Genomic DNA, 25,872 nt, shown 5'->3' on the forward strand with positions numbered 1-25,872 from the left:
TTGACTAGCACACTCTCCAGAGAACAACCAAAGAAACAAGAAGCACAAGTATTTGTTTCTGTTGAGTTTAATTCCATATTTATGAGGAAAAAATTAATCTGACAAGTATTAACTATATTTTAATTGTTTAAATATTTAAGTGAGGGATTAGAGAGATTCCTCAAGAACACTTGCTGCTCTAGCAGATGACCTGGATTTGGTTCCCAACACCCACGTGGTGACTCACTGTTGTCTGTAACTCTAGTTCCAGGAGACCAAATGCCCTTTTAGGCCTCTGTGGGTAGCAGTTGTACACACACACACACACACACACACACACACACACACACATAGGCCCTCACAAACACAAATCTTTAAAACCAAATTTTTAATGACTCTGTGTCTTGCAATTCCTAGTCCTCACAGACTCTTCCCTAGTGCTGGGGTTATGGTGTGCCACCATGCCTGTGCACCTTTCTTTAATAGACTAGCTTTTGGAGACAAATGGGCTCACACTACAATTGAGTATAGAGTTCAAAGTCCTTCTTTAATTGATACATTAACAACTTGTCCCTTTTTTCTCCTTCAAATAGAGATAGGAGTCGAAGGAGCAGGTCACGCTTGAGAAGAAGGTCTCGATCAAGGGGTGGCCATAGGAGGCGGAGCAGAAGCAAAGTAAAGGAAGACAAATTTAAAGGAAGCCTCTCTGAAGGAATGAAAGTTGAGCAAGAGTCTTCATCTGATGATAAGTAAGAATGGAACCATGCCCATTTCATGTTCTAGTATAGGAAAATTGATGTGCTGGTGATCTGTAGTTTCTACCTAAATGACATAAGTGAATCCGTAATTTCATGCAGAAGCTAACCATCTGTGGTTATTAGGTAGGCTTATGGCATAGGGTAACACTTCTGATTTTAGGGGGTCTGTTTTGTCTAGACTTGAATTGCATATCGGGCCATCATTTTATTGAGTCTTCCTTTTGTTTTTATTAGAAAGAACAGACCAGTTTAGGGGTCTGTACAAATTTAGACTTTTCAGTTTATGTTACATGTTTGCTTTTCACTTGGACTAGTTGATAGTGTGTCTGTTACAATACGATAAACACTTGAATGACTAAATTTTCTCAAGTATTAAAAATGTTTTAAAATGCGAGTTTCTAAATACACTGTCTCCAAATCAAAGCTAATTTAGTGAGTATTTCTCAATAGTACTTCCTGTGTCCTTGGAGACATTTGTTCCTGTCTGGAAACATTTGGTTGTACCTGGTGTTAGAAGGCCAGAGATAAACCGGGCGTTGGTGGCTCACGCCTTTAATCCCAGCACTTGGGAGGCAGAGGCAGGCGGATCTCTGTGTGTTCGAGGCCAGCCTGGTTTACAGAGTGAGTTCCAGGACAGCCTCCAAAGCCACAGAGAAACCCTGTCTCGAAAAAAAAAAAAAAAAAAAAAAAAAAAAGAAGGCCAGAGATAGTAGATCCTGCAATACACAGGCTAATTCCATCTCACAAAACTAACCATTTCCCCCAAGTCAGTAGTGCTTGGGTTAAGAAGTCCCAATTGGTTCTCTGACTGAGGATTTGGAAAGAGAGTTCTGCATAGAGCCTGACATAGTTACAGTGTACTTTTTAGGGTCACAAACTGCTCAGCAGACACTAAGAATTAAAAGGACAGCACTGCGCTGAGGCGGTGATAAAGATTGGGGAGGCCCTTGAAGAGCATATGGGTGAACAGTTGAAATAGTGTTGGGCATTGAGCCTCGCTTTTCTGATGAAGAGTCAAGTGTTTGCATGTATACTACTTTTATTTACTTATTTATTTATTTGTTTTTGGTTTTTTGAGACAGAGTTTCTCTGTATACTCCTGGCTATCCTGAAACTTCACCTTGTAGACCAGGATGGCCTTGAACTCAGAGATCTGTCTGCCACTTCCGAGATTAAAGGCATGTGCCACCATCACCCAGCAGATGTATACTTTTTTGTTTTTCATGTTGGTTTCTGCTGGATTTGCAGGGGGCACCACAGACTCCTTGCATTTTTGAAATTTTGGAAATAGACCAGAAACTTCCTCGAGCTTTCTGTGATCCAGAAAAAAATAACAGCCTACCTGCTCCAGCTTTTATTTAGAGATGAGAAAACTCAGATCAGATCAGGAAAAAAACCCTTCTCTAAGCTTATGTAGAGATCTCTCATTTCTAGTGTTGGTGCCATGAACAAGGTGAGGGTAAAGCTTGCTAGGCTTCCATCAGGTGCTGAGAGACAGATCGGCAGTGATGAATAGACTGTGGCTCTAACTTTGATTTTAAAATGTGCAAGTTAATGGTTTTGGAATCTGCAAAAAAATTGTATGAAAATCTTTTTTTTAAAGCCTTGAAGATTTTGATGTAGAGGAAGAGGATGAAGAAGCTCTGATAGAACAGAGGAGGATACAGAGGCAGGCGATTGTGCAGGTATGGGATGTTCCTGTAGTGTTTGGTACTCAGAAGAAAGGTTTTCAGTGGAGCAAAGAAGGGGAGTAGTGGCAGTAACCATGGCACTAGAAGAGCTTACACGTTTGTGAGACTTGCAGTCATGTTGCTCTTTGTTTTACATAGAATTGTAAACTTCTTATAAAATATGAGAATTTAAAGTATTCTTTTTTAACAAACATGAAAATTCTTATAGTGTAGGATAAATGGTAAGTTCATTTTGCCAAATCAATGATATATTATTATACAAAAAGCACTTTAGTGTCTAACAAGATAATGGCAAGGTTTATAATTGCAATCTTGCTTTGATGTGTGTGTGTGTTGTGTGTGTGTGTGTGTGTACACGAATCATGACATGAGTATGATGATGTGGATACTTTGGAAGGAGTTGGTTCTCTCCATGTGTGGGTTTGGTTTGGAGATTGAATTTGATTTCCAGCCCATAATTGTTTTTGTTTTTTTTTTTTTGTGAAAGTTGGATAAGAAAAGTATTCTACACAGATCTCAAAAGTCATGAAGTGGGGCTGGAAAGATGGCTCAGTGGTTAAGAGCACTGACTGTTCTTCCAAAGGACCCAGGTTCTATTCGCAGTACTCACATGGCAGCTCACAACTGTCATTTCCAGGGGACCTGACACTCTCACACAGGCATACATGCAAGTAAAACAAACACCAATACGCATAAAATAAATAATTTTTAAAAAGTCTTTCATAGACTTTGGCACTTTGAAAGATAAGCCACATGTCCTTGACTATTCTGAGACGAAAGCCTGGTATAGCCACTGGAACAGTTAGGGACAACAATCCTCATAAAGTGCCTTCTCAAAGGACAAAGATAAGGGCAGCTCACCTACCCACATGTAGCAAATGGTGAGGCATGAAGCCAAGGAAAGGGTCTTAACTGCAGAGGAAGCAGGGCAGACCTGTAAGGTTTTTAGTGGCACTCTAGTAAAGTAGTAAGCTTATACCCTTGAAAACTTGGTTGAATCTGTTTTGTTCTTAGCCCAATTCACAACCCCTTAACTGCAACTCTTGCCAGATGGGCTTCAAAACTTAGACATTTTTGAATGTTAAAACAGTAGCATAGTGTACATTTGTGCATATCACTTAGAACCCTCTGAGGGACTTAAACAGATCCTGTAACCAAGACATTAGTATTTCTAAAATGAGTTACATGCGTAGTTATACCAGAGGATAAAGAACAATGATAAATAGAATTTCATATGATCAGGTTTTACCACCTGGTGAATGTACACCAAACACAAATACTTTTCAGAGTTTGTAAAATTTGGAATTTTGTAGGGATTGTGCAACTGATGAAAGCCAGGTGTGGATGCCTTTGTTGTTTTATATTTGCGTGACTCCCAGTGTCTTAATGCAACAGCTTGTTGGAAGTAATATAGTTAGATAATTGGTCTTAATGAAGCTTATGTGTCTATTGTTATTACAGAAATATAAATATCTTGCTGAAGATAGCAACATATCCGTGCCATCGGAGCCGAGCAGCCCCCAGAGCAGTACGAGATCACGTTCGCCTTCTCCAGATGACATCTTGGAGCGGGTGGCTGCTGATGTAAAAGAATATGAGCGGGAGAATGTTGACACGTTTGAGGCCTCAGTAAAAGCCAAGCATAACCTAATGACAGTTGAACAGAATAATGGTGAGTTAGAGTCTTAATGATACCTTTCTCTGCAGTTTAAGCTGTATAACCTTAAATGATTAGATATGAGGGAAAATAAAAGGGAGTAGGATTATTGTGCTTAAGTAATGCTCTGCTTAAGTAATGCTCTACAATATGCTTTTTAGCTTATTTTGTGTATATATGGTAGGGGTTGCATGTGCAGGCCAGAGGACCACCCCAGATTTTATTTCTCAGGCCCCATTCACCTTTCTTGAGACATGAACCTTCACTGGCTGGGAACTTGCTGAGTAGACCAGCCTGGCTGGCCAAGGAGCCCACCTGTCTGTCTCCCCAGTGCATGCAGCTGTGGTGCTGGCATGACAAGGACTCCTGATTCTCTTTTCTTGTCCAGGATGTCTATTTTATTCAGCCATCTGACAGATGTGTACCAACTTAGTAGCATTAACTGTACATCAGGTTCTTTTCAGTGCTAAACCACAGAGTTTTGGAATAGTTTCTTGGAAAGCCAGTGCGCTGGAAGTAAAAGAAGTTTGGTTAATACTACTTGTTTTTCTGTTGACTTGGTTTTCGTTTCTGTTTTCATTTCTCTAGTATTACTTTAATGTAAGAAGTGTGATTACTGGATCAGGAGTAGATTATTTGAGTGCGTTCTTGCTGTATGTTGTTAAATTCTCTTGCAGCTTGCAAGTTATGTGAACTTACCATCCACTTACCATCCCATAAACCACATCTGGGTATTTATTTAGCCAAGGTCTTATTAATATAGTATTTTCTTCTGAAATTTTACCCACTGTCCTTCATAAGCACTTGTACCTAATGGTAGTTTTTATTTAGGTTTCCCTTACTATGAGTTGGGTGTAAAACTATTGTATTTCTTATTTCTTATATAGCTTTCTAAATTATTAGATATTTTAGGGGCAAATTATAAACTGATGGATGCTGATCTGTTTCTGTCCAAAGGAGGAGGTTAAGCCTTTGAGGTATTTAAATAAGAAAATTTTAAGGATAACTCCAGTTTAACCCCAAATCATCATGTAGTAGCTGTTAACTTATTTATTTAAATTGGCAGTGGCAAAAGTTGATGTTAGTCTTTCTGGTGTGTACTTGTAGCAGTGGATTTTTATACCAAGTGTAACAAGCTGCTTCTTAATTGAATTATTGGTTGAAAGTCAATGTGAAAGAAGGAAAAGAAGTTTGATTAATACTAATGATTTTTTGTGGACTCAGATTTTAATTTCTGTTTTTATTTCTCAAGTATTAATGCATATTTCATTTAAGGTTCATCTCAGAAGAAGCTTTTGGCGCCTGATATGTTTACAGAATCTGATGATATGTTTGCTGCTTATTTTGATGTGAGTAATTTTAAGTCAGTGACTTAGGAAAAGGTTTGTTTAACTAGTACATATGAACAGTTAAAAAGAGAAATAAGGTCCACATTAACAGCATAGGAAGTATTAGCATCTGAACAGGCTGTGTGAATAGCATCTCAGAACTGAAATGTACTAGCTTTGTTCCTCCCTGAGGCCAAAACTTTGTCAGTTTTTAAAAGATGTATGACAGAACTGGAGAACTTTACCAAAGTTGCACACCTATCCAGAGGCCTAAATGTGGTTGGTGTGTGTATATGTGTGTGTGTGTGTGTGTGTGTGTGTGTGTGTGTGTGTGTGTGTACACTTACCCCACCTCATCACATAAACAGGAATACATGTATGTGTTAGATACCATGCGGGGTTGGTTAAGTGACATTAGTCACTAGTTGGGGTTGTTTTGTTTGTTTGGTTTGTTGTTGTTGTGGGTTTTTGTTCTTGTTTTCCTCTAATGTTAAGCAGTGCCTTTTACTGAAACTCTTTACTACAAATAGACCTGAAAGTTTGGACCATTTTCAGTTTGTATTTCAAGGGTTCTAAGAAATACAAGGCCTTGGACTGGAGGGATATCTCAGCCGTTAAAGGCTAGGCTCACAACCAAAAATAAAAGAAATACAAAGCCTTAGTAAGAAGAAATAGAGAAGATAAATGTTATAGAAAAATCAAAATGAGACAATAAACAGCATATGAGACCCTGAAGACATGATTGGCTTAAGTAGTCTGTAATGTATCACATGGACCACAGCACAACAAGCACACTAGAAGATAAGTTAAGAGAAGATGAAATGAATATTGTCCCCAGTGAAGTATCAGCACCCATCATTTACCTAGGTGATGCTTCTGTTCCCTTTCTGTTAACTCTAATGAAACACCTGGACAATTCATTTATAAAGAGAAAAGATTGATTTGGGTTCTAGTCTATAATCAGTTAGTCTTGCTGCTTTGGGTCCATGAGTGGGCACATCATGTCAGGAGCAGGTGGAAGTAACACTGCTCATCTAAATGGTCACAAAGGGGGAGAAAATGAGAAGGATTTTGGGTCTCAAATTTTTCTTTGAACTTCTACTAGGTGTCAACTCTTTAAAAAATTTCACTGCCTTCCAGTAGTGCCAGTCTGGGAAGCCAAAGCCTTTGTCATAAAGACTTGGGAGTGTGGGTGGGGGGTGTTTAATAACCAAACCATAGCATTAATTGCAGGACCTTCTTGGTATTATAGAGAATAATATAGAATAGGGTTCTTCACAAATACTAGATAGATGTTGTTATTTTTAATTTTCCACACAGGCTCAACCTAGTACAGCCAGTGAATATTACTACATTTCATGCCTGTGTGGTAAGGGTACAAATGTCTCCATGGACAGGGAGGCAGAGAAAGAAATGGAAATCGGTAGGTAATGTTGGACACTGTGGTAGTTAATGGAATTAAGTATATAGGGGTTTCTCCAGTCTGTCTTACCAGCTAAAGGAAACCAGATCTGATTTTCATTTTCATTTTTAGTGCCCTAATCATACCCCAAAGCTTTTGGAAATCCTGTTATTAAAAAAATATATGGCATTTTGGTAATTATACTTTGGCTACCTAAAATTTATATAAGCAATAGTAACCATCAATGAATCTAATAAAATGGTCAGTTTTGCCATTTTCATTATTAAGGAAGTTTACATTTGCCTGATAACCATTTATGTGAATCCCTCATTTCAGAGTGCTCGTCTCCGGGCTGCTGGCATTGGGAAAGATTTCAAAGAGAATCCCAACCTCAGAGATAATTGGACAGATGCAGAAGGCTATTACCGTAAGTTTGCATTCCTCATCAGCTTTACAATTCATTGTGCGATTTCATAAACACATACTGCTCAGTGTAATCACACATTGTTGAACTCTTGAGTAGAAAAGTGTGACACAACCAGTCATGGCATAAGAACTTTTGTTATATTCCCAGAAGCATTGCATATTAATTAAAGCAAGCTTAAATTTGTGTGTAGATATTTTTAGCCATGAGTGAATCCTCTAGAGGAGAGGGTTTAACACTTGACTATCTTTACATTGTAAGTCAGGAGAAGAACATACAGAGGAACTCAGGTGCTAGTCATACAGTATTTGTCATGTGGTGCTACAGCCAAAGACACTTCATTGAGCACATTTATGAAGTTGCCAGCAGTTGATAGGACCACGAGAACTCTTCAAGTTGTCTGAAATAAGCATGTAGCTTTCACTTTCTGTATAAATGGACAACAGAGGCAGTGACTGGTTTTTCCATTGTGTATCGGAAGCAGTGGAGATTTGATCCAATTTTTAAAAAACCTTCAGTGTGTTAACTACTTCTTGATTTTGGTTTTATAATAAGACTTATTTTTTTAAATTCGGTTTTAGGTGTGAACATTGGGGAAGTCCTAGATAAGCGTTATAATGTGTACGGCTACACTGGGCAAGGTGTGTTCAGCAATGTTGTACGTGCCAGAGATAATGCAAGAGCCAATCAAGAAGTGGCTGTAAAGATCATCAGAAACAATGAACTCATGTAAGTAACTGAACCTAAAACAACAACAACAAAATACATGAACTTTAGTTAAATAAAATTTTTAGAAGAGATTTCTGACTGTAGACTTTACTCACAGCCATGTTTTACATGGGAGTTGTAGAACCATGGATTATTGTGCTGAACTCATTTCAGAACCTACTCTGCACCAGTATGTCTTTAGATCTCCTTCTCCCTCTCCTAATGCCATCTCTGTGACAACTTAATGTAGGAGGAAGAAGTGAAACTATATTGATTGTTGAGCATATGTCGGCCAGCAAATCAAAGCAGATTGATTAGCTACTGACAGGAATTATTTGTGTCCTTCATCTCTTGCTATTTTCTTTAATAAGCATAAGTAACTGCCATACCCATATATTTAAATCTGTACCACACACTGAACTGGTAGTAGAGTCAGCTTTTCACTGGCCTTCAAATGTTAGAAGTCTTGAAGATTTTTGTTGAAGTCTTTAATTGTCCTAAGTTTAGAAAGATAACATTTGTTTGGGAAGGTCTGACCTGTACTGTAGTCATTCTGTAGTCATTCTTAAGATGTACCTTATGACAATTTATAGTCAAGATTTTCACTAGCAAAATTATACTTAAGAAGACATGCTCAACAATTACAGTCTTAAAAGAACCAAAATAATAATTCTACCAAGATATTTTGAGATTAAATTTTTAAAATTTTGATTTTATATGCATTGGTGTTTTGCCTGCATTTATATTTGCATGAGGGTGTTAACTCACTTTGAGCTGGATTGCAGACAGTTGTGAGCTACCATGTGGGTGCTGGCAGTTGAACCCGGGTCCTCTGGAAGAACAGCCAGTGCTCTTAATCACTGAGCATCACTCCAGTCCCAAGATTTAAGCAATTTAGTAAGTTAAAAGTAACACTTATGTACTTACGTGTGTTACCAATGGCTTATCAGGCTGTGTCTACAGATGTTACTCCTAAATTCTTGTATCCTAATTTTCTTTTTCATTGCAGGCAAAAGACTGGTTTAAAAGAACTGGAGTTCTTGAAAAAACTTAATGATGCTGATCCTGATGACAAGTTTCATTGCTTGCGCCTCTTCAGACACTTTTACCATAAGCAACACCTCTGTCTTGTATTTGAGCCTCTCAGGTAAAGTGTCAAAACCCAAGCAGTCAAGCGCTCTTATACCAACCTCATTCTGGGTAAATGCTGGGGAGATTTGGGGAAGTGCTTAGGGTTTTCCCTGCTGGTTCTTTTTGTTAACTGTATTTTCTTGAAACTATCAATGTGTAAAACATGAAGTGACTTCTGTATTTTGTGGCAGACAGTAAGTAACCTCAGGTACCCTCCAAGTCAGCAGTCTATGATGCATGGAACTAGGAGTGGGGGGAGAGATACCAGTTTTACCTTCAGCAATAGGGCTTCTGAGTTATATTTTCAAGGGGAGGCCTTTCTCAAGTAAAGTAGGAGTTACTGTGTAGTAGCTCTTACTTGGTTTATTTTGAAAGTTGAGCTTTATTTGAAAGCTGTATTATGGATATTGTTATTCTCCCACCTCAGTGCCAAATATTTATCAAGCATTAGGGTTAAGAATTCTCAAACAATTATATAAATTGTATTTTTCACTTGATTTTACTTTATGCTTAAAATTGGTTTTTTTTTTTTGTATTTGATTTTTGACCCCATTTTCTTTTGTTTTCTTAAAGTATGAATTTGCGAGAGGTATTAAAGAAATATGGCAAGGATGTTGGTCTTCATATTAAGGCTGTAAGATCATACAGTCAGCAATTGTTCCTGGCATTGAAACTCCTTAAAAGATGCAACATCCTGCATGCAGATATCAAACCAGACAATATTCTGGTAAGTCAAGCAACTAGGTCATCTTGTGTGTATGTCCATATCTCTTCCTACTAACTAATAATAGGGTTATTGTTACTTCAAAGTAACATTTAAAACGTATAATTCTGCATACTAATATCCCATTATGACTGACTTTGCTAAATTTTATCTTCATTTGAAATTGAGGTATGAATTTCATAAAAAGTATGAGGGAGGAGGAAATGTGTTGTCCCTTTTTAAAAATTTGATTGATGGAATTATAATATGCAGTGATCCCAAGAATGGTGGTAATAATTTCCATTAATAGCTAAAGAAGGCTGTGCAGTATTACTGTGTTGAAGTGTACTCTGATCTTGTGAACACTAAAGAAATGCTATTTGAAGTTCAATTTAAAAGGTGCCTGTTTAGTTTTGTTTGATATTTTGAGATACAATCTCAAACTTACTATTTTTCCCCCAGATCCCCAAATCTCATGCTGAGATTACAAGCGCATCCTACCACACTTGTCTCCTGCCTTTTATTTTTTATTGCCATTGAAACTGGCTTCTGGGAACCCAAGCAGTAAGGCTCAGCTCCAGCTAGGTATCAGTGTTGAAAGGCCTGCCTTTGAAGTCATGACATCTCTTATTAAGTGATTTCTGCTGTAGTGTAACCAGATTTCACAGTGTGTTTGATGTTTTTGAAATTTGGAGACACATTGCCAGGGTGGCAGCACTAATGCACAAGCATCCCTCTCCCTTGTTGATTCCTTTCTTCACCTTTCTGTAGTAATCATAGTTTGAAGCACAGTCACAACTTGGTGAATTGCTTGATTATCTGCCAGTGATGTGTTTTACAACATATGTTTCTTTTTGTTTTGCCTGTATGTATGTACATGCATGTACTCTGTGCTCACAGAGGGCAGAATAAAGTGTCAGATCCTTTGGGGGACTAACATTATAGACAGTTGTGGGCCGACATGTAGATTTTAGGAGTCAAGCACCCCCCCATCGGCTCCTGAAAGGACAAGTCAGTGCTCTTAGCAATTGGACTGTCTCTCTAGTCTTAGCACCCCCAGGTTTTCATTGTTATTTTGTTTTGTTTTTGTTTTTTATTACTTTTTAAAAATCACTTCTAGAATAATGTCTCAGGAAAAGTCACATATATAACATTTTCTTTACTGGGATCCATGTTTGAGATGTGACAAAGTAGCTTCTTAAAGAGATTGTGATTAGGCAGAGATGTTGTAGCTAAGAGGTAGGGTAGAGTGCTTGCCCAGCTTGCATGAGACCCTGAGTTCGCTCTCCAGTACCATACCCCAAAACTGGATTTCATAAAGTTTAATGGCCCTCGAAGCTCTTTTTAGTTCACAAATATTTTGTGTGATTATATGTATGTGGTGTATGAATATGTACACGTGTGCATAAAGATACCTGTGCCCTTGTCTGAGCATGTAGAGGCCAAAGGTCAGAATAGAATGTCTTTCCTCTATTGTTCTCCATCTTTTTTTTTTTTTTTTTTTGGAGACGGAGTCTCTCACTAAATCTGTAGCTTATCCATTAGCTAGGTTAGCCAATGGGAATGTCCTGTGTCCACCGTCCTAGTGCTGACAATGTGAATGCTCACCACCACTCTCATATTGTATGTGTGCTTGGGGTCTGAACTCTGGTCCTCTTACTTGTAAAGTCAGCATTTTACCCACTGAGGCATACGTATACCATCTATTTTAAAATAATTCCTCACTGTCTGTTACATTAATAATGATGCACATTCTATCTTAATACTTGGTTTGTGTTTCATTGTATCATATTATGTGTCTATTATAATGGGAGGAATTGCTGAGAAGTTAGTGAAATGGTAGATATATTGTAAATGGATTAAAAAATCAAGTAGCCAACTTTATATTTTTTTACTTCATATTGACCTTTTTAAAATTGTGAAATACGGCATACATGTCAAACACCTGCAGTTAAGATGTTTGGCAGTACCTTAGCTTTTTGTTTTTTAGCAAGTCCATTTCCTTTTAATGTTAGTTTAGATTTTCACATTAATTTTGGGAACTAAATATCCCTTCTTGAAAAGAAAAATAATTCTGAGAGAACACGTAGAACTGATTTCATTCCTGGCAATCCAGTGCTTTTAGCCACAGTGTGATTGATGTGCAGCATCCCTGGTAGGGAATACAAGTTGCATAGCAAAGTAAAGGGGGCAGTGCCGAAGGGGGTGGTACAGTGGCATATGCTTAGCCTACATGTGGGCTCTGTGCTGTTCCCAGCACCAGGTAGCAACCTCACTGTCTAAGTGAGTGTAGATGTCCTGATACCATGGAATGCTTTGTAGCCAGCCCAGAAGTTCCCCGGGTACATGGTTCCATGTGTTTTCTGGGTGTTACAACTTTTTCAGTAGCTGGGTCTTCTATTTTGTTTTGTTTTTAAATAAAAAGTTCCATGTGTTTTCTGGGTGTTACAACTTTCTCAGTAGCTGGGTCTTTTGTTTTGTTTTTAAATAAAAAAAAAGTGTTTACCATTTTAAGATAACTTTCTGCTGATCTCCAAAGTAAAGAAAATTGGTGTTTATATTGTGTTATACTTTAGAATTATTTGTATTTGGCTAGTTTTAGTAGCTCACACCTTTAATCTCAGCACTTAGAGGCAGAGGCAGTCAGACTTTGAATTGAAGACCAACCTGGTCTACACGAGTGAGTTCCAGGCCATCCTGAGCTGCATAGAGAGACTCTGTCTTGGGTTCTGGGGAAGAAACTATTATAGCACGATTCTGTGGTCCCAGTGATAGTCCAGTCTGTTGCACTAATTCTTTGATAACTCCCCTTCCTGCCAAGAGTACTAGAGCAGTTAAATTATAAATTGTCATGGGGATGGGAATAGTAGGCCAAGTTCAAGTCCCAACTCAGAATGTGTATGTGTCTCTTTTGAAGGGGGGAAGGGACTCTGGAGTTTGATATCGTCACTTGTTAATCCGGCACATGCTTCTGACCATGAGTGGCAAAGTCATGGGAGCAGCTCCAGCCTTTCTCAGCAGATGTCACTGTTACTGTGTATGTGGAAGTATTACTAAGGAGACAATAACAGATGTCTAATGCAGAGTTCTTGTTTAGCAGTTTTGTCAGATACGTTTGGGGTTTGGTACTTTTCAGACTTAAAAGTGATAGCATTTTAAGATGATGTAAACCAGGTAGCCAGATGAAGAATCAATCATTTTAGTGTTGAGTGTATCATCCTCTTTTCACTGCCATTGCAATTGTCTGGCAGCTGGTGGTTGACTTAGTCAAATTTTTCTCTGTTAATAAACATTCTTAGAGAGTAACTTGACTTTAGGTTTTCAAGGGAAGCTTAGAAATGCTTTGCCTCATGAAGTGAGATTTTTTTTATCTCATTGCCCGACTCCATCCTAAATACCATTAAGTAAAATAAAATGTACCATGTTTTCTTTAAAAAAAGTCTCATTAGTTGTGATAGAATTCTTAAAAGCACCTTTTCATAATTAGGAACTTGATGCTGGAGAGATGGCTCAGAGGTTAAGAGCACTCACTGCTTTTCCAGAGGTCCTGAGTTCAATTACCAGCAACCATATGGTGGCTCATAATTATGAATTTGCATAATAGAAAAGGAATTTTTTTAAACTAGTGATTTTTGTTCTCAGTACTAAGAGTAATACAAATTTTTAAAGACTATTTTACTTTGCATTATTATTCCTGGCATGAATTGAACTTCCTTGAAAAATGTTTTGCAGGTTAATGAATCAAAGACAATTTTAAAGCTTTGCGATTTTGGATCGGCTTCACATGTTGCAGATAATGACATAACGCCTTATCTTGTCAGTAGATTTTACCGTGCTCCGGAGATCAGTAAGTTTCTTAGAGTGTTCCTGTACCTGGGCCGTCCTCTGTGGTGGAAGCAGCATGTGTAATGTCTAAGCACCGTTTTCCATCGCACTTCAGCAGCTGCACCAGTTCATTCATGAGGAAGGGAACCATAGCAAGTTCATCCTCCTCAGGTGGAATGAAGGTAGTTGTGACAGGAGTCTTGATCATGTCGAGCAAGGGTAGCAAAACAGTTGTGGAAAACCCTCGACTTTAGAAGACTGCTCTTGATTGTTCAAGGTCTGATTATCACGTTTATGGATTGTGTGGGACCTTTGGTTTTCTCTTCCTGTTGCCTGGGTTGAGGTTGACTAGCACCTCCAGCAAAGGTGGAAGGAGAAAGAGAAGGAAGGCACCTATCTGCACTTGTCCTTCCAGTTCCTCACCACCCCATTTTTAAACGTGTTAGCATTTTTTGTTTTGCGTTTTTTGTTTCTTCTCTTAAGAATTAGTGGGAAAGAACATGAAACTAAACTGAGACATTATGGATGTAGCTATAGTCCAAGCTAAGTTAGTGCCCCATTACTAGAAATCAAAGTTAAGGAGTCATTCGTTCTTATCCTCATGTATTAAAACCCCATTTTGTTTTTAGTTATAGGTAAAAGCTATGACTACGGTATTGACATGTGGTCTGTAGGTTGCACCCTATATGAACTCTATACTGGAAAAATCTTATTTCCTGGCAAAACTAATAACCATATGTTGAAGCTCGCCATGGATCTCAAAGGAAAGATGCCAAATAAGGTAGGATAAATGCCTTCCAATAGACTTAAGAGACTCCCAACACTATCATCTAGACTGTAGCTTATAAAATAAAGCTCTCAGAGGCATGAGTAGGTGACTGTTGTGATGCCTTAGCTCGTTTCTTGTTTTGGGGTCTCAGTTAATGGTTCTGATCAGCCAAGAGCTATCAGAGGGAATTCCCTTTTCAGTAATGGGAGGAGGAGGACACCTTCGTTAACGAGAAAGAATTGCAACCGTGAGACAGTGAATGAAAGACAGGAACGTAATGAAAAGAGTGGCACATGAGTTAGTTAGCATGTAAGGGAGTGGGCTGATTGTAAGACAAGGTAGCTAACTAAGCATGGCAGACTGGCTAGCACTCTTGGTTTTGGGTACAAGGGCTTCTGGGATCCAGAAGGAGAGTCTTAAATAGTATGTTGTGTGAATAATTACATAGAGTTGGTAGTGTTGTGCCAGACTGCTTTATAGTAGTTTTAAAGCTTCTTCTCCCCACCCCATTTTGTAGATGATTCGGAAAGGTGTTTTCAAAGACCAACATTTTGACCAAAATCTGAACTTCATGTACATAGAGGTTGATAAAGTAACAGAGAGGGTAAGTCTGACTTAAGTGCCATTGTGGTTGTTGCTATTTTGTCTTTTCAGTGTGGGGACTAAGATTGGGTTTCACATCTACCACTGCACTAAATCCCTGACACTGTATGCTTTATTATTCATGTCCTGCGTGGAGCTGTGGTTAATTTCAAAATGACAACAAAATATGCTATTCCTGAATAAAGCACATCAGGCTATGAAAACAGTGAAGGGATTTAAGACATTTCCATATGTAGGCCTTTGCCACCTCTAGCTTAGATTCCTTGGTCTGACTTCCCATGTGTCTTCTATATTGCTATTGGAGAACATTTTCTATATTTTGAATTTTGTAATTACAAGCCAGTTCTCCATGAACTCTGCCTTCTCCCTGTGAGTTGACTCTTGACCGAGAAGCACATGGGCTTCGGCAGACCTCAGTGCCTTTGCTCAACAGACTCCCAGGAATGAAATCATATCCTGAGTTTCCTCCTCTCTTAAGCACACTTATCCAGCATTGCTGAAATACATTCTATATCAGCCTTTCTAAAACCTACAGGATGAAGTAATAATTTGCTGATTTTTGATCTCTAGTCCCGAGCCCTTGCTTTGTCAGAGCACTGAAATGTGTCCTGGTATTGACCTGGTTCAGACTGTCTCTTGCCACTGAAGCATAAGACTAGAGAAAGCACAGTTCAGGCAGCGGATACTCACTACGTTTTCGTGGCTAATTGGGGGTCTTTTCCATTTAAGTTTCTTGATTGCTCTTTGAAAAGCTGTGGAGGATGAAACTACATTAAAAAAAACTATATTAATCAAAGCCATGATTAATCATAAGTTCTTGTTTATATCAATATTTTCATAGACAAAGTCTGATTTACATTTACATACATGTAACCTATTTAGAGCTATGCATTGTAAAAATTATTTTTAGGAGAAAGTTACTGTCATGAGCACCATTAATCCAACTAAGGACCTGTTGGCTGACTTGATTGGGTGCCAGCGACTTCCTGAAGATCAACGTAAAAAAGTACACCAACTAAAGGACTTGTTGGACCAGATCCTAATGTTGGACCCAGCTAAGAGAATTAGCATCAACCAGGCCCTGCAGCATGCATTCATCCAGGAAAAAATTTAAACGAGATGAAGAAACTCCAAGGGTTTGAGTAATTAAATACAAAGACTGAAGAAATTTCACAGCAGTTTATTATTAATGTATATAAACTTATAAATATTTCGGCAGCAAATTTGAGGAAGCATGATATATTTGAGTTAACACCAAGGGTGATATTTCTTTTAGAAATGTTAGTTAATCTGTTTTGTGTCTTATGTGAAATTTCACTGTAGAAATGTTTTAATTGCTAAGACTGCACAAAATTACAGTGCTAATGTATATGGTTGCAGTTCACATAAAAGACAAAAGCATCTGTTATGAGTAGCAGTGCTGGGTGGTTGATTTGTTTTTAGCAAACTTGGCTTCATTTTGGTCTTCAGATACAATGGCCAGCATAAATGCTGTTTATATTCACGTTTTCCTAGGTGTGTGTGTGCAGGCCACAGCAGCATGCCCTTGGTGTAGTCAGTGCCGAAGGGAGTCTGTTCCTTCTTGAGCCTGCCTGCAGGGATGTCTCCTCTTTTAAAGCAGGTTGTGTACAACATTCAGTACACTGAAGGTAAGCTAAACCATCAACATCACCAGTGTTTTAAGATGTTATTTTATTGGAATAATTGAAAATGAGGGATAGCTTTGTGGCAGAATTTCCTGCATGTGTGATAACTGATCTTGTTTTATTTTTGGCATTGCGACTGTGGCATAGTTACAGTTTCTGTTCTGTTCATCACATTTAAAATTTGAAGCGAATGCGCTTGATGGATAGAGCGCCTTCAGTGTACTGTTTCTTATTAACTTTACTTTTTTTTTTAATCAACTTGCTATAGACTTTATAAACATTTTGTTAATACAGTTCTTAGTGACATAAAAACTGCATAGTTTTCATTTACTAATTAAAATGTTGAGGCCTACTTCTGAAAGTCCTCATATTTAAAAGATAGACAACATAATGAGATTTTTAACTATTTGTATGTCATTTTGAAAGTGTACTGCTTTATGGTAAAAGTGTTTTTCATTTGTTCATTGTTTGCATTATTTGTGATCATGTTGTCTTTCAATACAGGCATAAACCTTCCACTCTTGAACAAAGCAGCTGCTTTTTAAAAGCGGTAATTGCTTCTTTACCTTTTATTTCTTTTGTAAATGAAGCTTTTCTTTTAAAATGTGACTTTAAAGTGTTGTCTATTGCATAAACAGTTGACACTCACTTACTGTAAAGTGGAGATTGTTCTATTGCATGGGAAGTGGACCGTGCAGATTTCTGTATGTTCTCAGTATGCATCACTAGATAATAAAGTCTTTTGTGAACAAGGCATTTGTAGCCATTTTTAAAAGATTTTGTCTTCAGTGCTGGTAAGTCAGGTAAACTGTAAATAGTTAAAAAGTCTTTGTTTTTCTCCTGAAATTATTGCCTACTAAAGATATAACTTAGTCTAGCCTGATTTTTAAATTTTTCTTAATAATTAGGATCTTAATTATTTCATCCAGATAAAAAGTCCTGCAAATTTTGTCAGCTTTCAGTGTAGTGAGGTTATTCCTGTAGGTTATGGGTTATAACTCAGGATTTAACTAATGTTTCTGCTATTTTCTCACTTTTCCTTTTGATGGTGCGGAAAGAGAAAAAGGAAAACGGGGCACAGGCCATTCGACGCCTTCTCCAAGGGGTCTGATTTGCTGAGACACCAGCTTCACCTTCTTAACAAGGTTATTTCTGACAGCATGTGTAGATAAACATTTAGCAACAATTTAAAAGAAAATCATGTAAATCAGCTTGGTTTTGCAACACAAAGGAATTTGTATTTTTAATATGGTAGAAGAGAATTTTCAAAGTCCTATGTAATCTTTTCTGTTTGGGAGTGGGTAAATTTACTGCTTATCTCCAGAAGATTATGGAGAACGATAAAATTTTGGGGGGTTAAATATTATTTTTACATTGTAAATGGGATTTTTTTATTCACCCAGGCACCTAATTACAACAAGCATGCACATTTTGGTGCATTCAAGAATGGAATATCAGAGTAGCAGCATTCTCCTGGTGGGTTATGCTCCATATAAAGACATGAAATGAACTACACAGCCAGGAAGGTGATAGATGAGATAATAAGCCACCTATGAATCTACACCCCGTCTCTTCATGGTTAGACTTAACTAAAATAAATACCAGGTGATTTTCATCTGCAGGTAGAGTGAGGCCTTTTAAATAAGGCATCACGGGTGCAGCAACCACCTTAATGATATAAGTAGTGATTTTTCCCACCATGATTTACTTTATTTTGGTGCTAGTATGCTGCATATTCAAGTCTTTTGTAGTTGTTTTCACTCAGTAGTTAATGCTTTGCTTCTGGTGGTTTTCATGACTTCATTTTATAGTTACTTAATAAGTTAATTTCCACTAGAAACAATTCATCTTATACCTTCAAAGCTGTTGCCTGCTCTTTAAAAAAAACAAAGTTGCTTGTTACTTGTTCTTTGTGTTTTAGGTGCGGCTAAGTGGAAGATGATGACAGCCAGAAGACATGAGCCAAGGTTTCTGTCCCATAAACGATCTTTTCACTTCTCATTTAGTGTGTGTCTGATTTTTAGTTTCAACATTATAATTCAGGTCTTGTTGCTGTGGTACTTAGAGTAGTTGTGCTCATCTGGAAAGGGCTTATTTTGATCACATTTGCTGCAGCTATACCCTTCCTCTAAAATAAAAATCAGGTTTAGTCACATAAAGTCCCACATTTCATGGTTGTTAAAAATCAGGTCCTAAAGATCACTAAGAAAACATAGCTGCCGGGCGGTGGTGGCGCACGCCTTTAATCCCAGCACCCGGGAGGCAGAGGCAGGCGGATCTCTGTGAGTTCGAGGCCGGGCTGGACTGACAGCCCCCAATACAGAGAAACCCTGTCTCGTAAAACCAAAAAAAGAAAAAAAAAGGAAAAAAAGAAAGAAAGAAAACATAGCTGCCAAGTTAGTGTACATTGGAAAGTAATCTGCATGTAGGGTGTGGTAGCCACACCTGTAGTCTCAGTACTGGGGCAGTGGAGGAGGCAGAAGAAGAAGGGTTTGGAGTTGGAGTTCAAGGCCTTCCTGGTCTGTATTAGACCCTCTTTTTTTTTTTTTTTTTTTATTCTTTAGTTTTAAGCAGGTATCTAAATTGCACGAGTAGTCTAAGATTTTAATAAGCTATTTGACTCCTTTTAATAGCTGTGCTTTCTCTTAATCCTTCGTGACCAGCTTTTTAATGCCAGAGACTTAAAATATTGATAGCACACATGGGGGAGGTGAGAAAGGTAGTACTGTACTATTACCTTTCCCAAAGGAACTCTAACTGTATTGGGTATACACTTCTTTCTACTTGATGTGGTAACTTTGCTGAGGTGCAAGTTGGGAGTTGTATAGGACCTTTATTAGGTTGAGGTCACTTGGCGAATGATCCTGTTTAACAAACCTGTGTTCATGTTTCTGAATAGCTGAATAGTTTTCTCATAAAATTGTCATGAACGTTAGGCTTTCATACTTTACAGAAAAATTAAAGTCAAGTTTTGTTCTTTTTAGGAAATAAATCCAAGGTACATGGATATTCATGTAATCATTATGCACATGGGCAGTTAATCCAAAGATCTTCTAATGTTAAAACCTTTATTCTGGACAGTGTATGCACACACCTTGAAGATCTCAGACATGTGATCATCCAAGGTTAGAAGAGAGAAAGACAGTCAGGAAGCATCATTATAGATGTGAGGTCTCCTGGCAGACTTTGTTCTCAGGGACTATCAGAAATGAGGGAGTTTGCCGCTCTGAACAGGAGCTGCATATTGTTATAAACAGCAACTCCGAGTATTTGTATTTACACTGAAATCCTGATTAGCAGCATTCTGTTCTCTCATTCCCAGTGGCTACTTTCTCACCTATTTTGTTTAAAATAACGATGTCATGTATATCTTGCCATTGCAATTACATCTTTTTTCCTAATGACACTAAGTACTCAGAACATTTTTGGAATAGAAAGTGCATATTTTATTGTGTGTAGCAGATTTAGTGAAATGCAGCATTCTCACTTTGGCCCCAGCTTTGCATTTCTCCTAGTCTACTCTATCTGCATACATAGAAATAGACTCTGAAATGAAACAAAGGAATTACATGTATTAAAATTCAGGTTTAGCATTTAGGGATTGAGTGTTATTTTGGGGATGAGATTATATAGTGAGATGTGATTATGTAGTATATTTCCTTATGACACCGTTAACAGTTGAACTCTATAATGGTTTTTTTGACATATTCAAAATGAATTTATTCTCCTAAATGCAATGTTCTTTTACAAATGCTCACTGCAAATTCATTTGTAATTTTTACATGTCAATGCTATATACAAAGTTGACTATAAAATGTGTTTTGTTTGTTGGTTACATTGAGAAATACCACTGTGGCATCCTTACTTTCTCTTCTTCTGTATATATAGGGTAAGGGACTATTCTTCTGAAGAACCATTCCATTTAGTGATCAAGATACAGAAGCTGCTCTCAGAAAATGTTTGATTTGTATCCTAATTGTTCCTGATATCATTTGAGTTGTAACTTGCACTGTAGCAGCAAATGATCCCCAACAACTTAATAGGAAGCTTAATAAAGTGTGCCTCTTGCTACCATATTGCTTACTGGTGTTTTTTTTTTTTTTTTATAGACACTGTTTCTTACCTGATATTTCTAAACTCCTGTTTTCTCTAGTGACATGTGTTTTGAAAAGAACCTCTGCTCAAATATGACTAGGGACTTGTTTATTAAAGTAAGTGGAAATCTTTACCTAACAAATTCTCAGAAGAGAAGCCTTGGGAAATGACTCAGTCAGTAAAGTGTTTGCCTTGCAAGCATGAAGACCTGGGTTCACATTCCCAGCACTCACATAGAAGCTGGGCGCTGTGGTTTGTGTCTAACCCAGGGCTGGGAGGGCAAGTCCAGGGCTACTCTGCACTTGCTGTCCAGACTGTCTTACAGAATCAGATGCTGCCTTAGAAATAAAGTAGAGAGTGACATAGGAAGACACCCAGCATCAGACTTTGACCTTCATATGTGTGCACAAACATGGACCATATATACAAAGAAGACTTAAATGTGCCCCATGAGTCACAATGATGGAGAGTCATGGAGGAGAATGTGTAACTTAAACATTGTAGGCTTGAAAAATAGGCTATTGATTTTACGAACATCAAAATGTTTTCGGAGCATTAGGTACAGAATACAGTGTTGTATTCATGTTCCTTCTCTGGTTTTCTATTTGTGAGTTTCATCCCTTGGCTCATTGCAGTGTGAAAGGTAGACCTATTGGCCTTTCTTACCCCTCAACCCACTCAGTTAAGGAAATGTTTACAGCTTTTAAAAACAAGGGACAAATAAGTGAGTATGTAGCACATGCAAAATGGGATCAGAAGTTGCAGAAGAATGAGTGACTGTTGATCTTAGCTGGGTCAGCTAAGTGGCAGGCATACAGGGCTTGATTAAAAATCTGTAAAATCCCTAACAAAAGGATTAGCTTGAAATCCATAACACCAGGGTTGATAATTAAAAATCTACACATAGGTAATCTTAAAGAACACATGTGGTTTGCTGTCATCTTAGCTGCCCCTCCCCCCCATCGGGATGGGGGCAGCCATATGACTGCCAGCCATCTTTGCTATGGTTGGAAAGGATGGGTTTTGCCATGTGACTTTACTCCTTCCCACCTTGATAAAAGTGACCATGGTATAAGTCAACCAGCGGGGTGGGGGGAGCAGACAACTCCTAATTAGGAAGCCCAAACCATATGATTCCTCCCATTTTCAGTCACACTAACAAGCTCCCCAGGCTCTCTCTCGTTGCCCACAGTCCCTTCTCTTCCTCTCCATCCTCTTTGTTCTTTTCTCCCGTCTCAGTGACAGGCCACCCAAATCAGTCCTCCTTGCCTACTGTTAGCCTACCACTAACCCTAATCTCACTGCCACTCTCTCCTATTTTGCCATGGGACCCCCTTTACCTCCCCTATTTGGTCTAACCTGGCCACTGTTCTCCCTTTTCAGGAAGTCACTGGGGTGAGTGGTTGGTCAGGGTACATGTCCACTATTTATTAAGCAAATACTCAAATAGAAAAGGATTGGGGTCCTATACTGCTAATTCTTACACCCTTATTAAAGAATTCCAACATATTAGCCAATTGTACAACCTTACTTTACATGACATCTATATGGTTCTCACCGAAAATCTACCCAAGGAATGCAGGCTAATTTGGGAGCAGGCACGTGCAGGTGAAGTCCAGACGATGGCCTCCTGGCCTGTCTCTAAGCCTGCTCTTAAAGTGCCACTTCTTTCATTATTTTCTTGCTTTTAGGGCCAACTTAAACATCTAGACAGGGAGCCCCTAATGCCATAGACAGTGTTATTTAAGGTGTACCATGAAGATATGAGAAAGCCCTTCTTGTGGCTTCAGGCTTAGTTGTCCAAGCAACTGCCCAGGCTCCTTTGCTTTCCAAAACCTGAGGACCTCAGGACCCTGCTTCAAATGGGGTTAGGAGGGTCACTGGGCCTGTGTCTACCCGAACCTTCATAAATCACCCAGACCATGTCCAATGTGTCATCAAGAGGGTTATTGGGCTGTTAACTGCTCTCGTGTCCCTTGTGGCTTGAGGACATCAAGCCCAGATTGTCTCCACCTGACCTAGGTCTGGCCATGGATGACTGAGGGTGGCATGACCACTGGCATTTCTGACAGGGAGCCTTAGGTAATCTGCACAGTATCCGGGTGATCCATGTCCTTCCTTCTGGACACCAGGGCCACTTTTTCTCAGTCCTGATGAAGTTTGAGGGACACATCTCTCACTTGCCTATTGTTGGGGTAGGAGAACACCTTACCAGCCTCACCAAACCCCACGGCTTTAGTGACCACTCCCAGCCCAAACCACTATGCAACAGACCAGATTAATAGCTCTGACCTGTGCCTCCCAACTAGCAAAGGAATTTGGCTGCTCTGAACTAAGTTGTGGATCTGACTCTCGTAAGGTGGGTAGGGATCATATTTCTTCTGGCTTCTCCCACCCACAATATCTGATTCCAAATTCTAGAGTCCATTCTTCAGGCACTTAAGTGTCCTCTCTCTGGTCTCTGGAGCCTGCTACACCCACCAGGGCTCCACCATGTGGGCAACTCTTCTAGTTACTAAGACACTTACTCTCCCTCTACTGGAATCTTTCCTATTTCCTTGCCTCCTCCATGCTAGGAACTGCCTGCTAAGTCCCACAGCTTCTTTAAACCCTTCTGGGCCCCTGTGACCTTGTCCCCACCCCACCACCACCCCGTCCCTCAGCTCCCTTCTGGAAGTCTCACAGCTTCTCTGTGCCCTCCTGGGCTTCTTTCTTGTCTTTCAGCTCCTGTTTGGAGCTTATGAAACTCACTTTGGTGGAGTTTGTTCTGTGACCCTTTCGACTCCACAGACTCAGTATAAATGGCCCATCAGTACAACACAATGGCCAAAGATGAAACACCTGATTTTTACACGCTCCCAAATTGTAGCAACTTCTGCCACTGCACAAATGATTCAAAAACCTTTTATATATAAATTTGCTCTCTCTCCTCTCCTTATCTACACCTGTCCGGGGTAGCTCTCACATTTGGATGTTTAGTGTCCAAGAGACTCCTACCTCTAACCAACAGCCCATTCTGATCTGGCTAGGAAATTACTCTATCAGGCTGTCAAGGGCTGATTCAGTTCTCTAACTCCCTTATCCATTTCTCCTTCACCAGGGCTTACCCCCATGCCTGTTTCTCTATTACCAAATGGGAGATGACTGTAAAAGTAGGCGGAAACTTAGAGAGGTTGGCCGTATTGTTCCTGCAAATTCCAAGAAACAAATCTGGACCATCCTACCCACCTCTCGTCTATACACAGGAAGCATCCTTCTAACTCTATATTCAAGACACCTGAGACACTGACAAACTGTATTATGACCTGGTCAGCAGGCACCCAGTGGGCACAAACAAAAAGAGCGTACATCCCACTCTCCCAGCATCTAGGTATAGAAAAAGAAAATGTGATGCAAATCCAACATTATCAAAGGTTCTTACCTCCATAAAGCCCCCGCTCCCATGACACCGACTCAACTTCTCTGTCCCCGTCGTGTTCACTCTATCTCATTTCAGACCTTAAGCTCCACACAGCATATCAGCTACGGAATAACAATGTCTGGCCACTTTGGAGAATGCTGCTTGTGTGTCCCGATCAAACTCACAACCATCATTATATGGCCTCACTCAACTGCTTTGAGCCAAGTACCACTACCACCCCTTGACTCTCCAACATCTTTCTCTCATATCACAGACAGCTTTAACTCCTAAGGAACACACTTTGTAGGCATACTGGACTCTGCAGACTGTAATAATCCCTTAACCCTTAGTCTACCACACAGCCCCTTTGCCCAAACATTCCCAATGCCTAATTCTCTGCAGCACTCTTACCACTGCCTACCCCCTAGGTGGTCTGGGACTTGTGCCCTGGTGTTCCTTTTTCCAAAACTAGGAACGGTATCCAGTGACGAACTCTTGCCAATTTACATCACAGTGTTATAGTGGCACAGTATGACAAACGAGTGATTCAGGTCCTACCCTCTCTAGCAGTCCTGGGTATAACCACTGGTGTCATACTGAAACAGCGGGACTGACTACCTTCCTAGCAGTTCCCCTCCAGTTTTCCTCTAAGTTTATCCAGGATCTCCAATTGGTGGCTCAGACCATCCTTTCCCTCCAGGTTCAAATAGACTCACTGGCTGACAGTACTACAACATTGGCAAGGATCAGATATACTAATAGCATAGAGAGGTGGTCTTTGTCTCTTCCTCAGGGAAGAATGTTGTTTCTTTGTCAACCAGTCAGGTATAGTAAAAGATAAGATCTGACAATTCCAGACAGATCTCCAAAAATGTAAGAAACAACTCAATACATCTGGCCAGTGGATCATAGGCAATCCACTTCTAACTCCCCCTTTCTCCTCCTTTTCTTAATCCTACTACTTGTACTCTGCCTTACAAACTTCTCTAGATTTCCTCAACAACAAATCAAAAAGATTTCTAACCAAACTTTTAATCAGTTGTTGTTATAGGATTCCTGGCCCCTAGCTATGGAGCCAGAGGCCTGCAATTCGTTGATATTGTCCTGATAGTGAAGACCAAGCTTGCCCAATGTCTGAAATGTTCCCATTCAACAAGAAGTAGTCTAATGATAATGTCCTCCCCTTTTCTGACCCCTGATTGTTTATCAACAGTAAATAAAAAAGCGGGGAATGTAAGCCACTTGAGGCACTCAAGTGGCCAGGCCCTGCCCCTGAGGACCTCCAACCACCAGACTCCACCCACAGAACATTCTAAGGGCCATATTGGTTGGACCCAGTCCCTTGCAATGCAGGTGGCAAAGCTCCACATGACTGAGTAAAAAGTCCAAGGTTGGCTACAAAATTCCACCAATCCCTGAGCTTGCCCCAAGATTACACAATAAAATCCCATCAATCCTAGGCCATCCTGGAAAGCTCCACACCCAAGAAACCCTACAGAAAGCCTGCCTCCTGCTCAGTTCTGGGCTGCTTCTCTCCTGAGCAGGGGCAGTCACTCTCCTGTGTTTTTCCCAATAAATCTCTTATGTGAGGTTTATTGTGTGGTGTGACTTTGTGGTATTCCTTGGCCCCAACTGCTAGGGTCCATTTCCTTTTAGAGCTCTAACACTTACAGGAAGGACTAAGAAAATCACTTCAGAGAACTGCAACTCTTTACCTGGCTATATATTGGAGTAAGTCAATAGCTGCAACACA

At 39.4% G+C, this 25,872-nt stretch overlaps 1 protein-coding gene across 10 annotated transcripts in view; it reads left to right on the forward strand.

Annotated features, from left to right (window-relative positions):
* Positions 1-20,698, forward strand: part of Prpf4b (pre-mRNA processing factor 4B) — a 33,013-nt gene extending 12,315 nt beyond the window's left edge. Inside the window, exons 4-19 of one of the 10 annotated variants that reach the window (XM_021225012.2) lie at positions 573-728; positions 2,341-2,422; positions 3,890-4,100; positions 5,361-5,434; positions 7,152-7,242; positions 7,821-7,968; positions 8,957-9,094; positions 9,652-9,805; positions 13,514-13,628; positions 14,236-14,387; positions 14,893-14,979; positions 15,889-16,627; positions 17,129-17,174; positions 17,683-17,769; positions 18,546-18,591; positions 20,513-20,698. In XM_021225012.2, the coding sequence (XP_021080671.1) occupies positions 573-728; positions 2,341-2,422; positions 3,890-4,100; positions 5,361-5,434; positions 7,152-7,242; positions 7,821-7,968; positions 8,957-9,094; positions 9,652-9,805; positions 13,514-13,628; positions 14,236-14,387; positions 14,893-14,979; positions 15,889-16,092 (1,612 nt within the window). In that variant the 3' untranslated portion in view covers positions 16,093-16,627; positions 17,129-17,174; positions 17,683-17,769; positions 18,546-18,591; positions 20,513-20,698. Of the gene's footprint in view, positions 1-572; positions 729-2,340; positions 2,423-3,889; positions 4,101-5,360; positions 5,435-7,151; positions 7,243-7,820; positions 7,969-8,956; positions 9,095-9,651; positions 9,806-13,513; positions 13,629-14,235; positions 14,388-14,892; positions 14,980-15,888; positions 17,770-18,027 lie in introns of all 10 variants that reach the window. The other 9 variants (XM_021225006.2, XM_040755813.1, XM_040755810.1 and 6 more) reach the window with 9 other exon arrangements.
* Positions 20,699-25,872: the final 5,174 nt, after the last annotated feature.

The sequence above is a fragment of the Mesocricetus auratus genome, unplaced genomic scaffold (assembly GCF_017639785.1).
Source record: "Mesocricetus auratus isolate SY011 unplaced genomic scaffold, BCM_Maur_2.0 Super-Scaffold_100013, whole genome shotgun sequence".
NCBI lineage: Eukaryota > Metazoa > Chordata > Mammalia > Rodentia > Cricetidae > Mesocricetus > Mesocricetus auratus.